The 26,454-nt window shown below is 35.7% G+C and overlaps 2 protein-coding genes across 3 annotated transcripts in view; one reads left to right on the forward strand and one right to left on the reverse strand.

Annotated features, from left to right (window-relative positions):
* LOC105230926 (uncharacterized) overlaps positions 1-7,703 on the forward strand; it is a 33,365-nt gene extending 25,662 nt beyond the window's left edge. The window contains exons 5-18 of one of the 2 annotated variants that reach the window (XM_049449159.1): positions 1,459-1,606; positions 1,796-2,262; positions 2,333-2,655; positions 2,727-3,179; positions 3,299-3,475; positions 3,557-3,855; positions 3,947-4,664; positions 4,754-4,959; positions 5,025-5,168; positions 5,228-5,408; positions 5,819-5,935; positions 6,007-6,130; positions 6,222-6,376; positions 6,451-7,703. In XM_049449159.1, the coding sequence (XP_049305116.1) occupies positions 1,459-1,606; positions 1,796-2,262; positions 2,333-2,655; positions 2,727-3,179; positions 3,299-3,475; positions 3,557-3,855; positions 3,947-4,664; positions 4,754-4,959; positions 5,025-5,168; positions 5,228-5,408; positions 5,819-5,935; positions 6,007-6,130; positions 6,222-6,376; positions 6,451-6,675 (3,737 nt within the window). In that variant the 3' untranslated portion in view covers positions 6,676-7,703. The remainder of the gene's footprint in view (positions 1-1,458; positions 1,607-1,795; positions 2,263-2,332; positions 2,656-2,726; positions 3,180-3,298; positions 3,476-3,556; positions 3,856-3,946; positions 4,665-4,753; positions 4,960-5,024; positions 5,169-5,227; positions 5,409-5,818; positions 5,936-6,006; positions 6,131-6,221; positions 6,377-6,450) is intronic. The other variant, XM_011211951.4, reaches the window with a different exon arrangement.
* A 4,714-nt stretch (positions 7,704-12,417) lies between these two features.
* LOC105230978 (hematopoietically-expressed homeobox protein Hhex) lies at positions 12,418-23,337 on the reverse strand. The gene is made up of 2 exons (XM_019991972.3): positions 22,521-23,337; positions 12,418-13,100 (listed from the first exon to the last, which is right to left on the reverse strand). The coding sequence occupies exons 1-2, from the start codon at positions 23,065-23,067 to the stop codon at positions 12,598-12,600; spliced, it is 1,050 nt and encodes a 349-aa protein (XP_019847531.2). The 5' UTR covers positions 23,068-23,337; the 3' UTR covers positions 12,418-12,597.
* Positions 23,338-26,454: the final 3,117 nt, after the last annotated feature.

Genomic DNA, 26,454 nt, shown 5'->3' on the forward strand with positions numbered 1-26,454 from the left:
GATGGCGCTACATGCCACACAGCTCGCGATTCTATGGCCATTTTGAGGGAAAACTTCGGACAACAATTCATCTCAAGAAATGGACCCGTAAGTTGGCCACCAAGATCATGCGATTTAACGCCTTTAGACTATTTTTTGTGGGGCTACGTCAAGTCTAAAGTCTACAGAAATAAGCCAGCAACTATTCCAGCTTTGGAAGACAACATTTCCGAAGAAATTCGGGCTATTCCGGCCGAAATGCTCGAAAAAGTTGCCCAAAATTGGACTTTCCGAATGGACCACCTAAGACGCAGCCGCGGTCAACATTTAAATGAAATTATCTTCAAAAAGTAAATGTCATGAACCAATCTAACGTTTCAAATAAAGAACCGATGAGATTTTGCAAATTTTATGCGTTTTTTTTTTAAAAAAAGTTATCAAGCTCTTAAAAAATCACCCTTTACATATATTATAGTATTTGTTAGTAAATCGGAAATCTAATTTTTTTAAATACACGTATGCTAGTGTAAATATTTTTCAATAGAGATTTATCTATTATTTCAAAGAAACCGATCGGCATAAATAATCTCAATAAATTCGTAAGATTTTCCAAACATTTTGGGTTTAATTTGTTGCATAATATAACTTTTGATCAAATTTGACCCGGATTGTCGAATTTCAATACAACTCATTATTGTTGCCTTCAAAATGGGCTGCTGAGCCCATAAAAGCACGCCAACATTTAATCCAATTTTTTTATACACTTGGCCGGGATGGTCTTCAACGAATTTCGGTTAATTCGGTTGCGGCTCATTTTTAGCACGCCATTCGCTTGAGTGTTGGACAGTTTCGACATCATATTCTTAAAGCTATGTCTAGTCACCAGTAATAATGCGTTTGATGAATCTAAGGTCCTCAGCTACATTGTTTCACGACAAAGGACGACTCGCATTAGCGAAGCTTTCGATGACTTTTCGGCCTTCATTGAATACTTTATTTATGCTACTCAAATATGTACTTGTGTTCGTGATAAAATATACTCTATTTACTCTCAAAAGACTTCTGCAATACTGATTCTGCCATGATTCCATTCGAAATTTCAAAAAAATACGTTCTTCAAATTTTTTTTGACGGTAAAAATCGTCAGGCGAACTGTTCGTGTAAAAAAAAAAGCTGCCAAAAACACACTCGTTGACATATTGAGTTCAGAATTTTTATGGATCAGTTCGAGTCAAATTCGATCATGAGTGTATTTCTGCCGAAATATTATTTCTACACTGAAGAGAAGGCGGTGACAAATGTTTCTGCTTCCATTGGGAATTCAGATATCGTGATATTCATGATTTTTAACTGCTATGACGAAATCTCATCTTTTACGCCATTTTACATTGTGCACTAATTTTCGTTTGTAAGAAATCACTTCTTATCTAACTCTACTTAAATTACTCACGCATTCAATGTCTACATATGCACACACAGATTCAACCAATCATTACAAAGAGTCGGGCAAGTCCAGCGATTCCAGTTTGTCCAGCATACATGGCTATCGGCGATTCAACGATGCTGGCGCTGGCGAAAGCTTGCGGTTGGGTTCACTACAGAAACAACGCACACGGAAAGAGGGCAGGTGAGTGTTTTTGCTTTATAGCGCTTTCCTCTGCTCCAATCTATGCACGCCAACATGTTCACAATACGTTGTGTGTATCGTTTCTCATTTCATGTTGCTTTTTCGCGCCGACTTGCTCATAAACGGCATCCGCTGTCCAACGACGCCCACCTTACAATATTCTTAAAACAAAAACAACAACCCACACAGCAGCTTTGATTTGTTGCAAGAGAGCAGTAGTTCGCACAATTTACCCCACGCCTCATCCTATGGTGGTGGTGGCAACGGCAATAGTAGCAGTGGTGTTGGTGGTGGTGTCACAGGCGAAAAATATTTCGATCGCCATCATAAGCAGACGCCAACGCAAACGCATTCACCGCAACAGCAGCAGCTCTTGCCAGGACATCATTTGCCGGGCTACTGCTCGTCCAAGTCGTCGGATGTGGCTTCGCCCACGCACTCGGCACACACACCACAACCAAAGAAGAAAATATCGCCTGACGGTGGCAGTGCTGCGGGCACAGGTGCGAGTGGTCAGTATCCACCGCTGGCCTATGCGCATCAAAGGCACTCCCAGCCGCAACAACAACAACAGGCACCACGTGCCCAACGTATCAGCGGCTCGGGAGGCAGCGGTTCGGGTGGCAGGCATCACGGCGCGGCAGAATATGCAGGCGGTAAGTGCACAGTTTCCTTTTTGCTTGTTTGGGTATGCTTGTATATTTTAAGTGGTTTTTCCCATTGCAGAACGTGAACGTGAATACAAAGTGTCGTTGGCGCGTTCGGGTAGTTTCATGTCAACCGCCATAAATCCCACGGCCGCAGGACATCACAGCAAGTCGTATCGCAAGTCGAGCGGTGAGGCAAATGGTGGCGCGGCCAGCGATGACTCTATGCATGAGAAATATTTCAAGTCTGTGGAAAATACACCACTCTCGCGTCGACGTCACGCTGCCGCGTCCAAGACAACAAGTGGCGATGGCACTAGTGGTGGCGGTGGCACCAGCGGCAGCAGCAGCAATAAAAAGCACTCGAGTGACTCCAGCCCACAGAGTCCCATTAGTCCGCAGGTGCGTGGATACATTGTAAAATTATTAGTAAATATTATTATTTAAATTGAAATATTCCTCACTGCCTATAGATCAAATCAAAGTCCTCGAAAGCCGCTAACAATGCGCTCGGCAGCGCTTTTGCAACTAACACCGCATTGCATTCACCTGGTCACTCGCCAACTGCACCTTTGCATACCAAACATCATAAGCAGGATTCTTCATGCAGCTTGGAACTTTTGAATATGGAACGCATGTCCTTGACTAAGCCGACATCGCCACATTTAAGTGATGTCGTTGTTGCTTCCTCTTCAACGTCACCAAATAACCTGGTTGCTACCACCGTGGGTATGAAAAATTTTCCATCATCGGATAATATTGGTGGCATGCTGACACATTCGTCGCGCAGTTCGACGGATTCGCGAAGCAAGCAGCGTTCGTCGACGGCCACGCGTGCATATCAACAGCAGACGCCACAGCTGCAGCAACATCAAAGTCAGGATAATCGCTCGGTTGGCTCTTTGCGTCACAATTCAACTGGTGTGGTGAGTATTTTAATCTCTTCAAATAACTAACGTAGCTATACTGATCGATATTTCACCGAAATTATAATTTAGGGAATCTTAACTAACAGTATTTAATAAATGTTATTCGTATTTTGCAGGACAAACAGGCAAACCGTCGCTCAAATGAGCACTACTATGACAGCTCGCGTGGCAACAAGCACGAACATCGGCGCTCGCGTGGCTCACGACAACATAACAATCTGCTTAATGCCGATAATAGTGATGTGGAGTACGACAACGGCAATATATCGCCGCTTTACAGCAATTGGGATCAGGTTAGTGCTAACTCAATCGCTATAGAATAAAAAAAAAAAACAGTTATGTATTAAAATTCTTGTTTTCCATACGGTATGCAGGAAATGCATCAACATCTGCTGCCATTGAAGAACTACATAATGGAACAAGCCAAATTGTCTGGACATTATGTATTCGGTGATCCCATCGATTCAGACTCCTATCATTCGGATAGCCAGTCGGAGCACTCGCTCTCCGGTCACGAGCCAGATAATGAGGATTCGGATGGTGGCTCAGACACGCATGGCGGATATTTGGAGCATAATTATGGCATGATTGATGACTATGCCAACATGGACGACAGCGTCTCCTATTACGCATATCAATATCCACCTTATGATCCATCAGGACGTGAGGATATGTAAGTTATTTTATTTATTACATTTACTTTCGTAACGTTAAACTAAGTTATTTTTTTTTTTTGTTTTGAATTATACGCTCATTTTCTACAGCTCTGACAATGTGGAAGCCGTTCTCGAGGGTATTGGCAGCCAAGGTGCCGAACGCGCATCGGAATTCGCACAAAAACCAAAGCAACGATATCAAATCTCATTTTATGACACCGCGCATACAACTCATACTACACCAACACAACAACAACAACAACAACAGCAACAGCAATACCAACAAAGGCAACCATCACTTGGTCATCATCAGCTTGGATCTCAAACACAAATACAACAAAATCAATTGTATTCGAATACACCAGCACTAGTGCCACATCATCACCTGCCACCACAACCACCTCTACCACCACATCAGCACCTTCAACTTGATGCCGATACCAAACAAAAGCAATCACAAACACTACCCTCACCAAATCGACAAATTTCACGCATAGCACAGTCGGGCGGCGTCAGCGGTTCAAGCGGCATTGACGGCAATAACATCGCGGGCACCGGCGTTGTCGGTACAGGCGGTGGCAGTGTGCGTCTGCATCATTATGCCAAAGATGAAAGTGGTGGTGGCACAGCAAGCATGTCGCGTACGCCCCGATTGCCACCGCCATCGCTAAAGCCGACAATTCAGCAAATATTTCCACCCAGCGAGCGCGCACCACCCAACTTGGGCGGCCTGAGCACCACGTTGGTGTGCATGAAGGAATGTGATATTGAGAAATTCGCCGCCGACAATCTGAATTTGCATTCGAAGGGCATCTTTCGTAAAAAGGTAAGTGGTGGCTGCATAAAAAATTCTAAAAGAAAGAATAATCAAGTTTTGGCAAGCCATGAAAATTATTTAATTATTGCTCTACATAGTCTTCTGTGCGCGATATGCTGAGCTGGACTCCGGAGCCCATCAGCCGACCAATGTTGGCGTTGTCACGCGACAAATCGGACAAGAAAACTGCCATTGAACTCTTCAAATTGGTGCAAATTTACATGGGTGATCGAAAGGCGCGTGTCGGCATGAGTCTCAATTCGGTAGCGATCGATATAATAGTCGCTGCGCTGCCACAGCAACAGTTAGTACACCATACATACATATATAAATAAGAAGTAATATAATAATTTAAATGAAATTCCACAGACTACGCGATGAATTGTACGTGCAGCTATGCCGCCAGACCACAGAGAACCCGAAACGTGATTCACTCATACGCGGCTGGGAGCTAATGGCGATTTGTTTGTCCTTTGTGCCGCCATCGCCCACATTTCAGCCAACTTTGTTGAAGTAAGCTTAAAGAAAATTTTTGATATAAAATGTTATTAATAAATTTAATGCGTTTACAGTTATATGAATCGGCATCGTGATCCGGCCTTCGCCACGTCGTTTCCGGAGGTGGGCAAGTGGCCCATACATGTACAGATCTCACACTATGCGACTGTTTGCTGCAGGCGTTTGGATCGTATCGGTAGTCATGGTCGGCGGCAGGCGAAGAAGCCAACGGAAGATGAAGTTGAGCAGGCGAGGGTGAGTAAGATATAAATTTCTGGAAGTGTAAAATTGCAGTGATGACGAATTTTGAGAATGAAGCTGTTTATAGCGGGCTAATAAATCCAGGAACACTTTGATTATATAATACTGAAACCCGAGATGTCATATTTACAGCACCGCAAATTATTAGTTTTGGCAAATTATTCTTGCCCGGTTATAAATTTTGATCTATTTCTCTTTTGGAAACTAAATTTTTTTAAATCTTCACTTTCCAAAAATCACACAAAAGCTAGTCGGGGTTATTATAGGAATTCCCTTCCAAAATGGGTTGTTAATAACGTAATTTCTACAACAAAAACGATGTTGTCTATATTAGAGCAGATCTTCAAGTGCAGTTTTGTAAAACTTCAAAAAATAATTACATAATATTTGTTTTTTTCTATTAGAATCAAATTCTACGCGTCAGCATGTTTGGCAACACGATCGCTGAGGTTATGGACTTGCAAAAGGATAAGTTTCCAAATCGCAAATTGCCGTGGATACAAACTACACTATCAGAGCATGTAAGCACATTTACTTATTAAAGTCGCATGCTATTTTGTATATATAAAACATAATTTTTATAAAATTTTAGGTTTTGCTTTTGAACGGCAAGCAAACGGAGGGAATTTTCCGTGTCTCCGCCGATGTGGATGAGGTGAATTGCTTGAAGAGTCGTTTAGATCGGTGGGATGTTCCTGATTATAAGAATAGCATGGGTAAGTTGCTGATAATAACTTACATAATATTTATACACATATTTCCTTTACACACAATATATAAAAAATAATAAAATTTGCACCTAAACAGTGGATGCGCATGCGCCCGCTAGTCTTTTGAAGCTATGGTATCGTGAATTGTATGATCCGCTCATTCCGGACCAGTTCTACGAGGAATGCGTCAATACTGAGGATCCGGACAAAGCCAAAGAAATTGTTGATAAACTGCCGGAGCTTAATAAGTTGGTAAGTACGAAAATGCAAACGAGTATACAAACTATATTTATTTCACTATTAATCTGCCGAAATTATTCGTCTAGGTTTTGACCTACCTGGTGCACTTTTTACAACAATTCTCTCATGCTGACGTGGTGAGTTGCACCAAAATGGACTCATCAAATTTGGCAATGGTCTTTGCACCGAACTGCTTGCGCTGCACCTCAGATGATCCGAAAGTGATATTAGAGAACGCTCGCAAAGAGATGGCTTTCATGCGCACCCTCATACAACATATGGACACAACGCATGTGGCGAACCTAACCTAAGCGCACGACCTGGACTGAATGTAAATAAGTATAACTACAGAGAAAATAAACGTTGAAATTCAAGGTGATCGCTTGTAAAGGAAGGCACAGCATGATAGTAGTAGCTAAAAACGGAAGATAAACACCAAAAAATAATATACACTTTTATTTGCATTATGATATTTGCAAAATGAATGATGAAATGCATTTTTACTTTGTTTTTTTTTTTTTTTCAAAATAATAATAATGTATTAAATAGTGTTTAAGTATTCCAAGAAATGCAAAGAAAAATACTCATTTGGGAAGTAACACTGCAGATTTAAATAGAACAACAACAAATCAAGTTATTCATATATTGGGTTGTCAAAAAAGTCTTGCGGTATTTGCGCTAGTTGGCGCTGAAAGCGCGTAGTTCTAGTTTTATTCGTCGCATCGGGTCATGCTATACCTTTTTGGAAAGCTCATTTCACACGCTAACACGTGTTTGATTGATTGTCGTTTCTTTTAAGTCGTTCGTGAGTTATAGCGTCGCAAACATGGAGCAAAATAAAGAGAAAATACGGCATATTTTACAGTACTACTACGATAAAGGCAAAAATGCATCTCAAGCCGCCAATAAAATTTGTGCAGTTTATGGACCCGACACAATTTCCATTTCCACCGCACAACGATGGTTTCGTGCTGGTGTAGAGGTGGTCGAAGATGCGCCACGCTCCGGAAGGACTGTCGTCGAAAATTGCGATAAAATCGCTGAATTGGTCGAAAGAGACCGGCATGGTAGCAGCCGTAGCATCGGTCAAGAGATGGGCATGAGTCATCAAAAATTCAGTTCAATTTCAATAAAAAAAAATCAATAAAAATACCGCAAGACTTTTTTGACAACCCAATATATTTATTTCTAAGATGATATTTTTTGTTGCAAACATCCATTCCAGTTCAGTTTTTGCTGTAAAAAGGATCTAACGATACAACGCTCTATATTTTCAATTCAAATCGGGACAAAATCATCTTATATTTTATATGAATTTTTTTATTGAAAACATTTTTTTTCTCTAAAGCAAAAAATGGAACACCATGCCGTATGAGCAACTCAAAATGTATAAATCACTTGTATGAATGTTCTGGTAATTTGATTTATAACTTTAATCGCGTATAGTTTTTAAAATAATGTTTTTATAAAAAAATCTCAACACCTGTTTTATAGAGCGAAAATTTTTTTTATTAGAATATCATATTTCCAAAGTTGTAGATTTACTTGCTTGTTGGAAAATATCACAAAGTACCATGTTCATTACATGGCAAAATATAAGCATGATTTAGGCACGATTTAAAAAGTAAAGAGCTTGTTTACATTGTATAATTTTTTATACTGAAACTTCGGCGGCGTTTGCAAAAAAAAAAATCAACTTGAGGAATAAGTCACACCCTAATATACATATTTACAGGTGTAAAAACATTATAAATTACGTATGTATACATAAAGTACACAAACTGTCAAACGCTTACAAATATTAAACAGTAATGCATTGTATTTAAAAGTAAGTCACAAATCGAAATACTCTTATATGCTTATGTATACACGCATACATATATATATATATATACGAACTCTTATATACATAACTAAATATATATATATGTATATATAAATATTGAATACATATATCTAATATGAAATATGAGCATGCCCTGATAATATTAGCTAATCTCAACAAAAGGGCCAAAACTAGTAATCCTACTACTAATTGCTTTCCTTTACTTTCTTTTCTAAAATGTATGCTAATTACAACATACATACATATATGCTATTATATGTGAAGATTAAGTGAGCAGTAAAAAAGAAACGGGTTTTAATTAATTGTGCATAGCGAAAACGCATTTACGGGCATTTGGATTTGTGGTGCGACTAGACGCAGTTTCGGTGCGTGCGTGTATTAGCGGTTAGAATTCTAAATATCAGTAGTTGCATGCCAAAACTAATAAAAAAAAATTAAAATTACTATAATTCTAGCTAAAACCAATTTAAGACCATACAACAACGTTAACGTAATAGAATTTCGTAACAAAAAAAATGAAGGCGCTTTGAATTTATTTTAAAAACGCAAATTGTAAAAAATGCCCAAACAAACATAAATTTACCAAATAATTAGTGACTAATATTAATTTTTCTACTCAGTATACTTTAGTTATACATTTATGTAGCATTTATAAAAATAATTAATTAAATATATACATATATATAAACTACTAAAATGAAGCTACGGAAAACAATAAAGATAAAAAATTATTAAAATAAAAATTTGTTCAATTAATAATTGTTAAAAGAATAATCAAAAATTAACTGACAAATACTTAAAACTCGGTGTATTAGGTGAATAAATAGCATTGATTCGTAAAATATATCAAGGAAAATGCGCACATACACACACACATAAATATGTATATTTATAGTCAGAGTCTGAAAGTTTTCGCTTTAGCAAAAATAGCTCGTTGAATTACAGCAACACAATAAAATTGTAATAGTTGGCTACACTGACAGTTAACAATAACAAAATTGGTCTATCGTTATATGGAAATGCTTAGTTCTTAGTTTGGACTTATGTACATTAAGGTGTTTCATTTAAATTTTTTTTGCTTTTTCGCGGACACATGAAAGTTTTATTTTTATGTTGAAAAAAAAAATTTCTGATAATTTTAGTCTTTAGTTTTGACTTTAGATACTTACTTTTTGATTTTTTACGTGTTTCTAATATCAGCTAAAATGTTGAGAGCATTTTTTTCTACATAAAAAACAAAAATTTTCATGTATTCGCGAAGAAACAAAAAAAAAAAAATTAAATGAAACACCTTAATGTACGTATGTATATGTGTATAGATATTAAAACTTCATTATTCGTAAAAAATTTTGTTTTACCTTTAATAACTGCCATTCAAAGCTCAAAACCATCTTTTTTAATATTTATTTATGTCTTACTGCCCGTGAATCAGTAGAAAAATAATAAACTCAAAATAAAAGTAGCAATTCTTTGAAAAAAATATCCTATAAAGCAATGTTTGAGCAAAAATTAAAATTTTACATTTCGGAAAATTCAATAAATTTAAATTAATGTGTTGGGAATGATATTTCCACAACAGTTTTGCGTTTTAGCAAAGCTCTCTCTGCTGCTCCACCAAAATTCTTGAAGGAGTCTCGAAAGAAATATTTTTTTTATGAGAATTTTTAATTGATATGACGACTTTTTAAATTAATTAATAATTTAGATTGCATCACGACGGCTTACGGGCTTTCTTATTTTTTTATTCCTCTCCATTTTTATTACACATCCGGAAAAAATATTCGTAGCATCAAATCTGAGTATTTCCAAAATTATACCGAGCCTAGGAAGAGATAGACGATTAATTTTCTATAAATATTATTTCCGGTGCTAGCTTATTCAAGAATTGTTAACAAATAACGTTGTTTCATTAATAAATTTGGCTTCATACCAGAGTAAATATTCAAATTAATCGTCATCCTTTTCGGCCGAAATCGACATCGCGTCGAATGAATTTTGGATAAGAGAAAAAATGTGGTTTCTTCTTCATACTCGTATTATGCCATTTTCACTACTTTCACTAAGAAAAAACATATACAATTAAAAGAAATAAATATTGCTTTGGGATTTCTTACATATATGTACATTTTATGTTTTATGTACATATACATATATATGTACGGAAGAGCGGGTCGGTTTTCTTTATAAAATCGCGTATACGCGAAATGTTCTACAGATCATTCTGAACAACTTTGCCTAAGGGATTATAGATCTAAAACTGGTTTCGAGTCAGCGATTTTTAAGGCGAAATTTCAAAAATCTGAATCATCGGCTGTATGGGAGAAATGTGATATAGTTTTCCGATCTAGCCGATTCTGACGAATGATAAATAGATTATTAAAATAAGCCTTCGTATTAAATTTCATTCGGATATCTCAAAAACTAAAAAAATTTTATACATAAACCCTAAAAAACTTCGCCTTAAAAATTGCTGACCCGAAACCGGTTTTAGACGCATAGTCTCTTAAGCAAAGACGTTCAGAATTATCTGTAGAATATTCCCCGTTTTTTGGCTCCCTGTAAATCGACCCGCTCTAATGTACACGCTTCTGAAAGTAATAGTCCATATACGATAGGAAACGGATTTTAATGTAATTATTATTGATTTTATTTATGCGCCTTAAGAACAGATGAAATCAACTAAGTTGTGAAGAAAATAAATTTAATAACTTAATAATCAATATTTGCATTAAGTAGTAAATAATTAAATAATAAACTAATAAATGAACACTAAATTCAATATACTATACATTCTACGATGTTATACAGTCTCTAGAGCCATTACAAAGTTGCATGGTAAATTATTTAAAATAATTTTTTTTCGACAAAAAGCGAAATGTAATTTAATTGTGGGAAATAAAAGAAACGGTTAGAACTCAAAGATTTAATCACAATGCAAACTCAAAAATAATTAATTGTTGAAATTAAAAAACATATATATACATATACATATATACTACAGTAACCTATTTTCACTACCGCTACAAATTCCAAAAACTATGTATTACTCCAACAACCAACTAAGGCAACAATAAATATGGATGATTAATCATAGCGATAAAAATGGCCCACAACAACAATAACTTGTGTAATTAAAAGTAGCTACCGAATTACAAATGTATAAATATAAACAATTAAAGAATTGACATGTTCGAAAAGATTTATGCATTTCTCTGCTAAACTAAATACAGTATATAATATATAAAATATATAGATACTTATGTATATTATATATGTACATATATATACATCTAAATAGCAAATAAAAATCAAAGCAAATGATGTCATTTAAAGCAGAATAAAAAGTGCTCATTAATTGCTTTTAAACTCGTAGAAGACTTTGAGAGGAAAGAAGAATAAAGCGCTTGCGGGTAAGTTACAGATTATCTATATCTATACTAATATTGTGAAGAGGAAACATTTGTTTGTTTGAATTGAAGAGCCTCTGTAACTACTAAACGGATTTGAAAAATGTTTTCATTCTTGGGCGAACATGGCTGTATCATACATATTTTGAGAAAATTTACCATAGTAATGCATATATTTTTTATATTCCAACAGAAAGCAGAGACTTTAGCAAATATAAAGCCTACAGACTTTATAAAAAATTGATATTTTGACTTGAGACTTTTTTTTATTGAAAATTAGCGTTTTTATATAACGTCAATATAAGAAAAAAATATATTTTCCATAAAAAATACAATGTGGTGCAGAAGAAGGTAAGTTTCCACCAAATTTCGCGAACCAAAAAATTTTTTGCACACGATATAAATAAAAAATCCAAAAACTTTATTATTTGAAATTTTCACATAAATTCTTAGGTTATCTGTAAAAAGTATACATACATACAAAAGTTATAGGTCTTTTTAATACGTGCAATATTACCATATGAATTTTTTCTATAAGGCTCGTAGTTTTGAAGTTGTTGAAGTCTAAATAAAGCATTTTTAACATTTAAAAATTCTACTACGTCCTCCTCTTCCTTTTCCCTATCTCAGATCCCACGTAATCATAAATTGTTTTAGAATTAACTTTTTTACTAGTATATTAGAAATCTCAATGTTCTGAAAATGAATAATAATAATTTATTTTAAATTTTGCACACTTCGTCATGCTTCGGAAATATAAATGCATAGTGGGTAAACATGTGACTATAAAAAAATCAAAATCATATACACAACTTTATTTTTTTATTCACCACACATTTTTTATAAATCAAAGTAATAATTTATATCAATTTAATTACATTACTTAAGTCATAAAATAAATATAGAACTTTATAACACTTAAATTTAGGAATAAAAAACTAAACGCAATCCCCCTAATTTATCCACCCAACATTTTATTGCTATTCACTCCTCCTTATCTTCTCCTTCTCTTCATCGCTGTCTTCAACATCATCGATATCTTCATCGTCTTCCTCCTCTGAAAGCAAATCACGACTGCTATCGATTTGAACGCAATCACTGCCAATGCTACTAGAGTGCGGCATAGCACCGCTCGAGCTGCTGCTGCTACCAACAGCCCTGCCACTACTACCGCTCAGCGCTTGACTCAAAATGTGTGAGGGCGATGTTCGTTTAGTTTGATTGGAGCGACGCCATTTGGCACGTCGATTTTGAAACCAAGTCTTCACCTGGCGATCGGATAGCTTAAGCTGAAGCGCAAGGTGCCGCCGTTCTTCAGGTGACAGGTATTTTGAGCTAGCGAAGCGATTCTCAAGATTTTTCGTTTGTTGCGATGTGAACCGTATTTGACCGCCCTTACGTTTAACACCAAAATTGGGCATATAAAAGCCGGGATAGGCAGCATTACAGTAGAGAGCAGCAGCGGCAGCATTGCCAGGGAACCCTATAAATAAAAAATTCAAGAGTATTTTTATCAATTCATACATAGATATAAACTGAAATAAATTAAGAAAATTAATTAACAAAATTATTTATATACTCGTATAAATATAAAATTTAACAATAAATGATAAATAATAACATTTCTTACGTGTCACCCTGCTTTGGACATTTTTCCTTTTTACATGGTAACATTTGATTGGTGTTCGACGGCCATAAATAAAGCAACAAAAACCTGCTTGAGTGAAGAAGTACCGTAATGTATAGGCAATACCAATGGCAAGCACACACAACCAAACTCATATTAATTCACCCTTATCTTACCATAGCGTTGTTGTTTTCTCTCTCGCTCGCTCTAGTATGGGACTCCCGCAGTTATCGCCATTGCACAAGCAACAAAATGATTGTGTACGAGTACAGCAATAAAAAGCCAATTACTGCCATAATTGCTATCATTTACAGTAGGTTTTTTGGTTTAACGGTATCGCGCAATAAATGGCGCAAACAGCAAATTATAGATAACAAATATCAATAAACGTTATAGAGAATTGTGATATGCATATGTATAATAAATGTACACATATACAAATAATGGAAAGCCTCCTCTGTGTGTGGGCGTATTAGATGGTAGAAAAAAGATGCACGAAATAAATTCAACGTTCAATGTCGGTTTTTGGTATTTAATTATATTACATGAAACATGCAATGAATATTTGTTGAAAGTTCATTAGCGCGTGATTGCCTATTTCGAAGAGTCACCAGCTTTTATTTGACAGTGAGAACAAAATGCCCAACTAAGCTCTTAAAATATTTCTGAACTGAACGCTATCTGTAATTCCAAAAATATGGAAAGCACATGATTTGATAAAGGGAAATGTAGACACGAATATTAGACGCATTACGCGGGATTGTTGTGCATTAAGTGAAGTTTTTTTATATACAATTTTATATTGTTTGCTTATATTTGTTATATTGCTGATATTAAACTGTCACATTTCAGGTATAAGTTATTTGCACGAAAGCGAAATTTAATACACTATGTTAGATTACAGTACAGCAAAAAAATAAAATAAAATAATTTCAAGTTCCAAATATTTTGACCAGCAATAGGTTGAAGAAGTCACACGATAAGGAGTGCTCTTGTCTGAAACCTCGCTTTGGTATCGAACGTTACGGAGCTTTTGGTGTTGCCGCATTAGCTTTGCGGGGATACCAAGTTCAGACATAGCGGCATAGGGGTTGTTACACTTTCAGTACCGTTCAGCAGCCTGTAGAAGTTTTTCCTCTATAACTTTAGTATGCACTACATAGATCAACACTTTGGGTCCTAAAAGAGTATGCTCCGGTCTTGAAACCTCTTTCCTCTTTCGCCTCTTTCTTTTTATGTCTGTATATGCATCTCGCTTCCCTCTTCAACTCTCGTTATCTGTCCCATCCCGCTAGTGTTGTGGTCGATCGCAACATTGCTAGGTAGGTTGTCTGATTTCTCTCCATTGTGGCACGACAGTCCTAATTGTACCTACTGGTCTTTCGATCTGTACGAAAACCAAAGGTTTCGCTTGGAGATGTATGTAAGGGGCTTCAAATGCCGTTCCACAGTTCCCTTATACCGAGTTACTGATGAGTGCTTTCATAGAGCAAGAGCGCAAGTCGGATAGAAAACCATTTCACTGTCGATTGTGATAGTAGTTTCTCGACGTCTTACCTTCCCTGTGTTTGTTGACGGACGTCAACATAATGATCCGAGTCGAGGTTTCGGGACCCTACGAAGTTGATCAGCCTCAACCCATTTGGAGAGGTTTCCCCATGGAGGCTAAGTTTTCCGACTGTTATACGAAAATTGCCTTTTTTCCCCCACCCTGGGGGAAAGCACATTTTTTACGTCGTGGTGGGGGCAGGTGTCATAAGCGCGCACCTGTCGCTTATAAAAGGCGTCTTTGGTCATATCGTCCTTCTCTTCCGTTGGGGCATGAGCGCAATGTTGAAATATTTTGCACTGATGTGGATTGCGGAGTAAATGCCAGGACTCGACTACTGAGTCTTTCTCCCACCATGAATACCAAACCAAATTTGCGCTCCTTTAAATGGCCGCTGCAGAAAATTCCACAAGAACCTACTCGTCTCCTTGTCCCTTCCATCGTATTTTCGCATCTTACACAAAGGTTACTCACGGCGTGCACGGCAAGGACACAAGTGTAGAAATTGCGTATCGTGCTACAACTGTAACTGCTTACCCAGAAGCTTAACTATACCCCATAACACCGCTTACAATAAACTTACATAACAAATAAAAACATATGTATGTACATATGTAATGAGATCCATAACAGGAAAATTACAACTCAGTACACAATATTTTTAAATTTCTTATTCTATGGAAGCCCTTTGAGATAAGAAATAAAAAACTCCAAGATATATCCAATAGATTAACAGTGAGAATAGCAATGAATTACTCAATTGCATTGATTTACAAAAAAAAAAAAAAAATTACTACACTAACTTTCATTTGAAAATATACAATTTTGTAGCCTTTTAATTGCATAGCTATGCACATCCCCTTACATATATTCGTATACGCTTTGCCCACAACGGTAGTCGCAGACATTGTCAACTTACATCGATTATAATTGATTAATGAGCATTGTTTGTTTGCACTGCTGTCAGCAGCGGCTCCAATGCCATCAAAATTCGGCTGCAGTTAAGCGCCAACTGTTTTACAATTGGTATCATCCATTTTAAAGATATGTATATAAATATTTATATATGTATTAACACTATGCATATGTTGTTGGTATGAATTAATATGTGTGAATGTGTATGTTTTGTGTATTTGTTTATAACTTCAAACGGTTATTTATTAATTTACTTTTGGTCTGTCTGTCCGCATGTTTGTTTGTCTGTTGGCCCGTCTATTTGCTTATCTGCTTGATCCAAGTCAAGTGTTGGCGCCAAATGACATTCGATGGCGCATTAAATGCAGTTTTTGGGGGGCACTTAAATCACATAAGACGGATAAAAGCACCGACGACAGCAACCATAACAGTACTTATATCGAAGAAACTGCATTGAATGGGGTGCTAGGGATGGTAGGATTATCAAATGTTCGAATTCGATGTTTAGTATTGATATTTTAGTTTTTTTTTAAGGGATTATACATATGTATGTATACAGTTAGAATTTTCAAAACATGTATTTTTTTTATTTATTTTCTTAATATGCATATATTTAAGAATAAACATAGAAAACTTCATATCGTTCCGTAAATATTTCGAAGTTGCACGCAAATTTAAAAAAGCGTTTCAGAGTGCTTGGAAGTGCATTCCAAACTTTAAACGCGTTTTTCTCAAAATGGTATTTTCATAGTCGGTGACGAAAATGGCTGAGCCAATTAGTCTCAAATTTTAACACGAGCTTCTTAAATATATTTTTAAGTAATTAACAGAAGATTTGTTCTTACCGGTAAATATTTTTTTATAAACAACTTCAGGTTAAAATTTTGGTCAAAAATCGATTTTGTTTTAGAGAAATATAATATGTATAGAAATTTTTGGATCAATAAATTTAAAAGTGTTCTCGCCAAATGAAAAAATTGTGGAAAATTCACTTTTTCGGCCTTCTAACTCTATATAACCCCTTAAGTTATATAATTTGTTGTATATATACATATGTATGTATATAAATCATACCCAATTATACCATATATAATTGAAACCCGCAAATTGTGGTCAATATTATGTAGAATGGTTGTCACCTACTACATATATGTGTATGTACATACATACATATGTAGATATATAAACATACACCGAAAAAATATAAATAACATAAATATTTTAAAGATATCCATTGATGGTAAAAAAATATTTAATCAGCCTTAACTAAAATAAATTATTTTATAGAGTTGCCACTTTAATTTTAATAAAGGCCTTGTAAAATATGTTTATATATTCGAGACTTTTAATAAATACCATATGGCTCTAAATATTAAAAAATATCTTAAAAAGAGTTGCCAGAGTAAGTATATGTTGGAAGAGAAATGCCATCGTTATTACGTCTTCAAAAATTTTATTAATGTAAAATTTTAAAAGTAAAACAGTCAAGCTGTATGCTTTACTGAAAAAACATTATTCTCAGTTCGAAAAGTAAATATTTTTAAAAATATGTTTTTATTATTGTTGTGTTAAAAAAATTTATAAAATCCAATTTGTAAAACTTTTTCTTTTAGAGATTTTGTAGCAAAAACATAAAGCTATAACTCTTAACATATTCACAACACTCTCCACAAATTTTGTTGTTTCAATTAGGTAAAAAATTACTGCTATTTAATCTCATTTTTCTCCCTGGTCCTTAAAAAATGCTGCTCTACTCTAAGTGTCACCACTACCACCAACGGTGCATTTCTCGTCCCAGTTCGGCCCACAAGCAAATAAAACAAACTTTGATTAAACACTTTTCAAGTGGCAGACTTGAAGGGGTAATACTTATGTATGTATGTAGTGAAGCGAAGAAGTTAAATATTTATGGGATGGTATGTGCATGTGTGTTTGAATGTGATCACACACATCATTTTTGTGGTTCCCCACCCAAGGATTGATAGTCTTGATGGGTACATATTTTATTATTACTACCTTATCATGTATCATGCTGTTTAAATTTCAAAAAAATTGCAACAAAAACAAATGAAACACGAAAAAACGTTAACTTTGGCTCCACCGATGGTATAATACCCTTCACATGTGGATTTCTTATACAAAAGAAAAAATATAAATGTATACAGCATATATAGATTTATATCGGCCTGCTTGTAAAGCAGCTATATGCTTTAGTGGTGCGATCTGAACGATATGATGTTGTTGATGATGTTGTTTTGGATAATAATATATGCCAAATATCGTGAAATATCTCGTCAAATAAAAAATTCTTGCCTACAAGAACTTGCTTTTGACTGGCCAGTTTGTATGGCAGCTATATCCTATTGTAGACCGATATCAGCGGTTCAAAGAAATGAGCAGCTTTTTAGGGAGAAAAATAGAAAAGGATATCTCAACTGAGAGATTTGTTTGCGTATATATAGTATAGACAGATAGATATCGTTAAGCCGAGTCAGCTGATCATTTATACATATATATTAGATATATATATTATAAGGTCTCCGACGTTTCCTTCTGAGAGAAACTTAATATACCCTGTACAAAAATTTGAAGCACTATATTTGCACTCATCAAGAGAAATTAACACAACAATGTGAAAACAAAATAAGTTTTAAGAAATGGCTGTTTTATCTCTTAAATAAAAAGCGCTATTAATGGCGATTAATAAGGTGCTGTCCATCAACGGACTCGCAATAGCCGATAAGCGGCGCATGGACAAGCACACCCACACACACAACGGAAACGTTTTGTTGTTAATATGTTCAAATTTTATTTATTGCTGAGCGAAAATAGAGTATCTTTCAACAAATCAAAAACGCAAATATATATTAATATTGTATAACTGAAGTATGTTTCCCGCTTGCTTCCGCGCTACCTCACATGCGCTGCTTATTTTTTTCTTCGACTTATCTGTGCACTCGAACAAAACATCGTTTAATAAGTAATAGCAGCACATACAATTAGGCATTTGTATCTATATATACATACATATGTATATGTATAGGCATATATATACATATATATCGTTTTAATTTGGCTTGCACCTATACAAATTCATTGTTGCTGTTGTTGTTGTTCTATTTAATTTCATTTTTGTTATTATAGTTTTTTTAAGTTTCGATCTGACTGATAAGCGTATTATTATACAATATCGATTAGTAATTTGTTATATTCCAAGCTATTAGCAATAAAATTTATAACCTGCAATAAAATTCTCCTTCGGAAGTTTGGTATTATTTGCAGTTGATGTCATGTCTACGCATGTCTGCCACAAGTTAAATGGAACCATTTTTTAAGGGGAAGTGGAGTTTTTGGCAAATATTTTTGAAAATAAAAATAACAAATTTTCGTTAAAATATTTTATGTGCTAAAATATGTTATTTATTTGTTTTTGAAATCAGGCACAATGTATTAATTAATTAATTCCATAAATTTTCTTAATATATAATTATATATGTATATGTATATTTCTGTAACCAATAGTTAATATAATCAAATAATAAAAACAAACGATCAATAAATAATTTAAAAATTAAATTCTCAACGCAATATTCTTTGTATTAAAATTGTTATTTTATCATATAATGCAATTATAAGGAAAATTAGACTGAAAAACCCAAGAAAATGGTTAAGTTTGTGACGAAGTTTGTAAGATCTAGAAGGAAATGCTCAGCGTCATCTAGTAAATTTAGTCATGTCCGTCTGTCCGTGCATCCATTTGCATATACGTGAACTAGTATAATAGTTTTTGATATTTTCAGCTGAAAATTTTTAAAAGTCCTTCTCACCTCAAGAAGATCTTGATCAAAATCAAGTTGTCGTACGGAAAAATTTTTAAATTAATAATATACTTGCATATTCACGAAATTTGAATTGAATTGCTGCCCAAGACAACGGTATAATCTACGAATATATTGTACAGCATATAGAATATAGCTGCCATTCGAACTCACTAATCGAAATCAAGATAAAGACCTTGTTTACCATTTTTTGCTATAAAAAATGAACCTGTGAAGGGTCTTATAGCTTTGGGGTTGCTGATTTTTTAATTTTTTTACGTTCCTTTTTTTGTTTAAATGGAATAAAAAGTATATTTTCAGTTGCATATCATCATCCACCTACCATCTACCAAAGACCATATTATATCCTATATAGCCTCTTGATAATCTTTTAAATCCTCGAAGAAATGTATATGAGTTAGGTCAGGTTAAGAGGTCGATCCTAAAAATGGAATCTCTATTGAGCATCTTAGAACGCCGGTCCATAGTGGTACATAAAACTTCTATAAAATATTATAATGAAGATTGTTATATGAGACTTAAAAAAGAATTTCTAATTCATATGAATTCAGTACAATAAAGTACTTGCTATACCAATATTATGATTTTCATATCGTATTACGTTGATGACGGCACGTCCATGAGTTAGGCAATAGAATAAAGGATCGTCCAAGAAATTGATAAAGTCATGAAACTTAGTCGAGCCTAATAATATCGTATGATTTCTTGTGTCAAAATGCTATTAACCAGGTTAGATATATACATACATACACACATCTACAGATGCAAACATATCTACACGTGCTGAACGCTTTAACTAATTTAAAAATATTATAAGCTATTGTTATTGATCGCCTTATTGATACCGAATATTTGCGTAAAATATTTTTAATGTTAAATTAATGCCACTGAATAATTTATTTGGGCGTTAATGACGAAGCAGCAATTTTATTTACGCCATTATTGTGCTGGCAGAGGAAGTGAAATATTAGAATTAATGCCAGACAAATGGTGTTTCAAGGGTAACAGTATGAGTAAAGTTTTGTATAGATACAATACATAATGGCTAAAGAATTTAAATGGTATTTGACTGGTGGACTTCACGGGAAATGAAAATATAAGCATAGTGCCCGAAGCAGTATTCCTGAACTTAAATTCAGTTTAATTCGTATTTATAAAATTTAAGTCAAAATTTATGTAATATATACTTATACTATACATTCTGAATTTGTAATTTGAATTTCCCGGGTAAATAATATTTCAAAAAAATGTAATTTGCTGGTTGCTAGTTGGTAAGACTGTCCTTAATTCTTCTTCTTTACTTTTAAATATGAGCACGATCTATCAATCAATTTGTTTACAGCTGCTGCTTAAGTCTGTACACTCGAGAAGTGTGTTGCGATTTTTATAATGGATACAAATAACGAACAAAGAATTTGTTTAAAATTTTGTATTTCTTACAAAATTTCGTATGCAGAATAGTTGGGAAGGTTGGAAAAGGCTTGCGGTGATTCAGTTTTACCAACAACACAAGTTTACGAGTGGTACAAAGCCTTCAAAGACGGTCGAGAGATCGTTGAAGACATGCCTCGTTCTGCACGACCTTCGACCTCTGCAACTGATGAAAATATAGCATTAAAAAAGTGAAGAATGTGACGATTGAAAATTATCAGGCAAGTGTTAGTATTAAAGAGATGACAAGAAAGTTTGACACCTCTCGTGAGTCCGTTCCAATGATTTTGGTGGATAGTTTGGATATAAAACCTGTTCTTGCTCTACTCGTCCCATTAAAAATGAATTTTTTTCAGAAAGAGTACGGTAAACTAGTTTCTGTGGACATGCTTGAATTAATGTAGAGCACTAAATATTACTGCCGATGAGACGTGGGTTTATGAGTTTGACATGCACAGAAGTGAACAATCATCGGAATGGAGGGAAAAAACAGGCGAAACAAAAAAAAAACACGCCAAATGCGCTCAAAAATCAAGGTGATGCTCATTATTTTTTCGATATTCGTGGTTTGGTGCATCATGAATTTGTTCCGGAGGGACAGACAGTCAATAAGGAGTTCTATTTGGCCGTATTGAGGCGTTTGCGTGAGAACATCCGTCGAACACGGGCGGAATTGTGGAAAAACAATTCATGGATTTTACATAATGATAGTGCACCATCGCATCGAGTCAAGGTTTTGACCGAATTGAAAGCCAAAAAACGCAATGAAGACCATCAATCAACCACCATATTCACCAGATTTTACTTCGTGTGCTTTTCTCTTGTTCGTCAAACTGAAATTGACGCTCCCTGGAACCCGTTTTCAGTCGGTCGAAGAGATAAAACAAATTTCGCTGAAGAAGCTGAAGGCCATCGCAAAAAGTGCTTATGAAAAGTGTCTCGAGAACTGAAAAAATCGTTGGCATAAGTGTGTTACATCTAGTGGGGATTTCTTTGAAAGCGATAGAATAAATATTTATGAATAATTAATATTTTGCCTTTTATTTACAATTATCGGGTACTTTTTACTGCAATTTATACATATAGAGGCCGCCGAGGTGTATTAGTTAGAGATGAGTTGCACTGCCCCGTTCAATCTGGATTCGAACCTAGTGCGACGACTCAGCAGGCATAGACAAATCGTCGAGTGTTTCTCTGGTGTGAAAGTTTGTCTCACAAAGGTTATTTTCAAACTTATAAGTATTTTCCGAATTTCAATATCTTGAAATTGGATCAGATATGGCATGTCCTTTATTGGAGCAAATTTATTATGCATTCGCATAGCATGAAATTGAGAAATATTCAAGCATTGAAGCAACGCTCTTATATTTTAAAGTTCTGGAACACTATGTTTGACCGTTCTTTCTACAATTTGTGATTAAATTCTTCATTTTGATTGCTAAGGAGCTTTCGGTTTTATTACAAAGCGAACAGTGCTTTGAGTTTATTACTTCTAATAGTAATTGCTACAATTAACAGCAGCAACTGTCGGTTATCACTCACCTTCGCATTCCAAAAAGGGATTGTATTGGTCGCAATAACCCGACGGTGTTACCGCAGCCGCCACTGCCGCCGCCTGAATGTGCGGCATAAATAAAGCCGAGTTCTTCTGCATGTTGAGCATCTGTTGATAGATCAGCGAAGCGTGATCGTAGACGGGTTCAAAGCGCAATGCGCCCGACGATGGCAACAATGGTGTGCCGCCAGCGCTATGATCACTCTTGAGTAACAGATTCTTGAAAGCGGACTGTGCATCCGGCGGTAGCGTCGAATAACCGTTTGTTGCTGCGATGGGATTGGCGATTGTTGGCGGAATCGGTTCACCGATACGCGACTGCAGTGTGTGTGCAAGGCTGTTGGTGGTGGTGTTCCTTATGGATGAAGATGTTGCACTGATCATTTTCGCAACCGACGGCATGTGTTCACTGTTAAGTGCGTTACTGTGCGCGGCGGGTGGTGTTTGCGGCGTGGGCAGTGTTTTACGCTCTAATATATTCGCGATGGAAAAGGAGGATTTGTTGCTGATCGGTTTTGTGCTCACTGTTTCCATTTTGCGAATTATGAAATCACTTCTTAGTTTAATCAAAGTCTTTTGCTAAAAAACGTATTTTTTTATTGTTATTTATAAATTCAATTTCTTCTGAAAATCATTTAAACACGCTCAAGAGTTGATATTTATCTGTTTATACATTTTTGCCCATGCGTCATGCGTTGAATCACTCTGCAGATCGCTTGTTGATCACTTTCTATTACTTTCGGCGCAGTGTCGCGCCGAATGCCCAAAAAACGAAATTAACGAACCGCACACAACGAGTCGTCGAGAACTAATAAATTGTGCTAAATCAGATTTCCATACAAAATACAATAATGATAATGAGCAGGTAATAGATATCTTTATTAATAACACTAGTTGTCATAATGGTTGAAGGTATCGAGGTATCGCACCATTGATGATAGTGTCCAATAGGTGTTGCTGATAAGGCGCGCTGCGGTGACACTCCAGCGGTAAGAGGTATGCTCTCATTTGTTTGTATGTTGGTATAAACATATGTATATAACAGTATACAGTGTTTCATTATCATATTTTTAGGGAAAATTTTAAAAATAATACAAGTGATGAAGGGTGAAATTCGGTTGTTATCGTAATTAAACGATTTCTATTTTTTTCAAGAGCTTCTTAACTTCCTTGATGATTTGATAATAACTGCAAAAATACGGGTCAATGGAAGTTTTCTAGACAATTCTTGTAAAAGTAATGTTCGCTTTTTGAGGTTATATTTAAAATATAAACCTTTAAGAGCTTATACTTCGAATTAATGGCTGATTTTTTCAAGAAGCTTCTTTTGTTAATACATTGTATGTTTTAATATTAGCTACAGACTTGAAAAAACTGATATTAGCTTGATATTAGGAGCAGTAGTAACGTGTTTTGATTTCAACGCATATATAATTTTTGAAAAAAAAAACAAACAAACAAATAAGGAAGAAGGAAGGATTCTCTCTGAACTTCAATTGTATATTTCACACATTGACCGATATTTTCGGTCAAAAGTCAACTATATATGTATACTGGGGTTTACATATTCGGTACCTAGGGGCTTGAATAGCTTTGCTAGGATTTGAACAATTCTTGGTCATAAAGTAGCATACCCTTAAGGAATTGTTCGTGCAAAGTTGTATTCCGTTATATAAATTTCTTCTTGATTTGTATTCTGAAAAGTGAAAGTTTCAAATAGAAATTAAAATTTTGCTGTATGGAAAGTAGGCGTGGTTGTAGACCGATTTCGCCTATTTTGGCACTGCGACATAAGAATGTAAGAAGAAAGCAACGTACTAAATTTTGTCGAAATCGGTCGGACGGATGCTGGAGGTGGTGTGTGTCGATCCTCTTTTCAAGGATATTTTCCCAGATTCGGCGTGGTAGTTGTGGGGGTCCCCCTTTTTGTGGATTAGGCAGAGCACACTAAAATTCCAATCGTTGGAGCGTACGCATGTCTAAAACACAGAAGACGTGTCTTCCGTCTATCACAACATGATCGATCCAGTTGGTGGCTTTTCGATCCGAAGACAGACAAGTAGTTTGATGAATTTCGTGGTGGGGCAGCTCTCATAGATGCGCTCCAAGCGCTCATAGAAGGTATCTTTAGTCATATCGTTCTTCTCTTCCGTCAGGGCGTGGACGCAAATCAGCAATATGTTGAAGAACTTTGATGCGGATTGTGGCCAGACGTTCATCCACCGGAGTGAATGACAGTACTCGGCGACGAAGTCTCTCTCCCACCACGAATACCACACCGAATTTGTGGTCCTTTATATGGCCACTGTAGTAAATGCCGCAAGGACTTACCTCAGTCCTTGTCCCGACCATCGCATTTCTTGGACGGCGGTGATGTCAGCCTTCACTTTGACGAGAGCATCAACCAGCTGAACAGTGGCACATTCCCAATTAAGGGACTGGATATTTCAGGTGCATGCCCTTAAATCGTTATCCTTAAAGCGTTTGTCATCGTCGTCATTAAAAGGGGAGTTTCTCTTCGAGGCTTTTGGTAATTTTTCATTAGGGACGTTTTTTACGTGTCGGGTCCCAAACCCAGCGCACAACCTTGTGGAGGGGATATTTCGCTCGCCTTCAAACGGATGTTCTTTGGCTACCCAGAGGATTCTTGGTCTCGGACTGGAAGTCTTCTTGAGCCATATGTAAACTAATCGTTACTGGCCACTCTGAAGTGAGTGGCAATCAGAGTACTTTCCTCACATGTGTGAACTTCTACACATGACTCCATCCAGCTAAAGGCCACAGTGAGCTATTTTGTAAGAGAAGTTCAAATTTGAATGGACATTTTTCAATATTTTTGTATGCTTCTAATAACATTACTACCACTGTATAGGTTTATTAGATTAATAGCTACTGACAACCGACAGCCGATATCGACGATTTAGGCTGAAAGTGTTTAGCCTTCCTAAAATGATGTACCATAAAATTGAATTAAATATACGTTTTTCTATGTATGTGTGCTTATTTTGTTTATGTGAAAATATGTATGTATATATTTATCAAAGGCGCGGTGAGGTGCGCACGTCGCTTCGTTGATTGTTGCGCGGCTTGTCCGCTTCGCGGTCCTTTTGATCGCCTAATTGTTAATCACCGCTTATCAGCTCGTTGTGCTACTGCTAAATAATTTATATATTGGGGTATGCATTTATAGTATATCAATTGTATAATATTTATTGCATGCGTGGTAGCTGACTACCAAAATTATAACACAAAAATAACACATACAACCAATGTGAAATTTAAAGGTATATGAAATACCCAACCGTTATCTGTTTAACACAACAATTTTGGACAATTTGAGATTCGTTTGCAGCCCTCTTGCTCTAGCTCTAGCAAATAGCAAATCATGTCAGAAATGCGTACATATATGCTATGTATGTATATATTATATTTATATAAATATATATAATATAAAATATATTTTGTCATAACTTTTGAAATTGGCAGCTTAATTAGGCGAAGTGCAGCATTTTATTAATTATGTGTGATTCATGACTGCGGGTGGAAGAGGGTGCGATCAATATTTCGTACGAGTTACTCAATATGCTAAATACTCGTACATATTGCATATTATTTGGTTATGTATTTAATACGAATTCCACACTTTTATCGCATTTGTCAGTAACTTCTTTCTGTGCCTAAGCCACATTTCGGTGAATTATTCTGTCTCATAAGAAGCGTGTGTTAAAGGGTTTACATATGTATAACCATATACGTGCAGTATATACATTTAAGGCCGTTTTATAAAATTCCATCTAAAGACACATCAATTATACTCCGTCTCTGTCTGTCCGTGCGAGCTGTAACTTGAGTAAAAATTCAGATATCTCGAAGAAACTTGGTATGGGAGTTACTTGGTCAAAAAGTAAGGACGAGTTCGTA

The sequence above is a fragment of the Bactrocera dorsalis genome, chromosome 2 (assembly GCF_023373825.1).
Source record: "Bactrocera dorsalis isolate Fly_Bdor chromosome 2, ASM2337382v1, whole genome shotgun sequence".
NCBI lineage: Eukaryota > Metazoa > Arthropoda > Insecta > Diptera > Tephritidae > Bactrocera > Bactrocera dorsalis.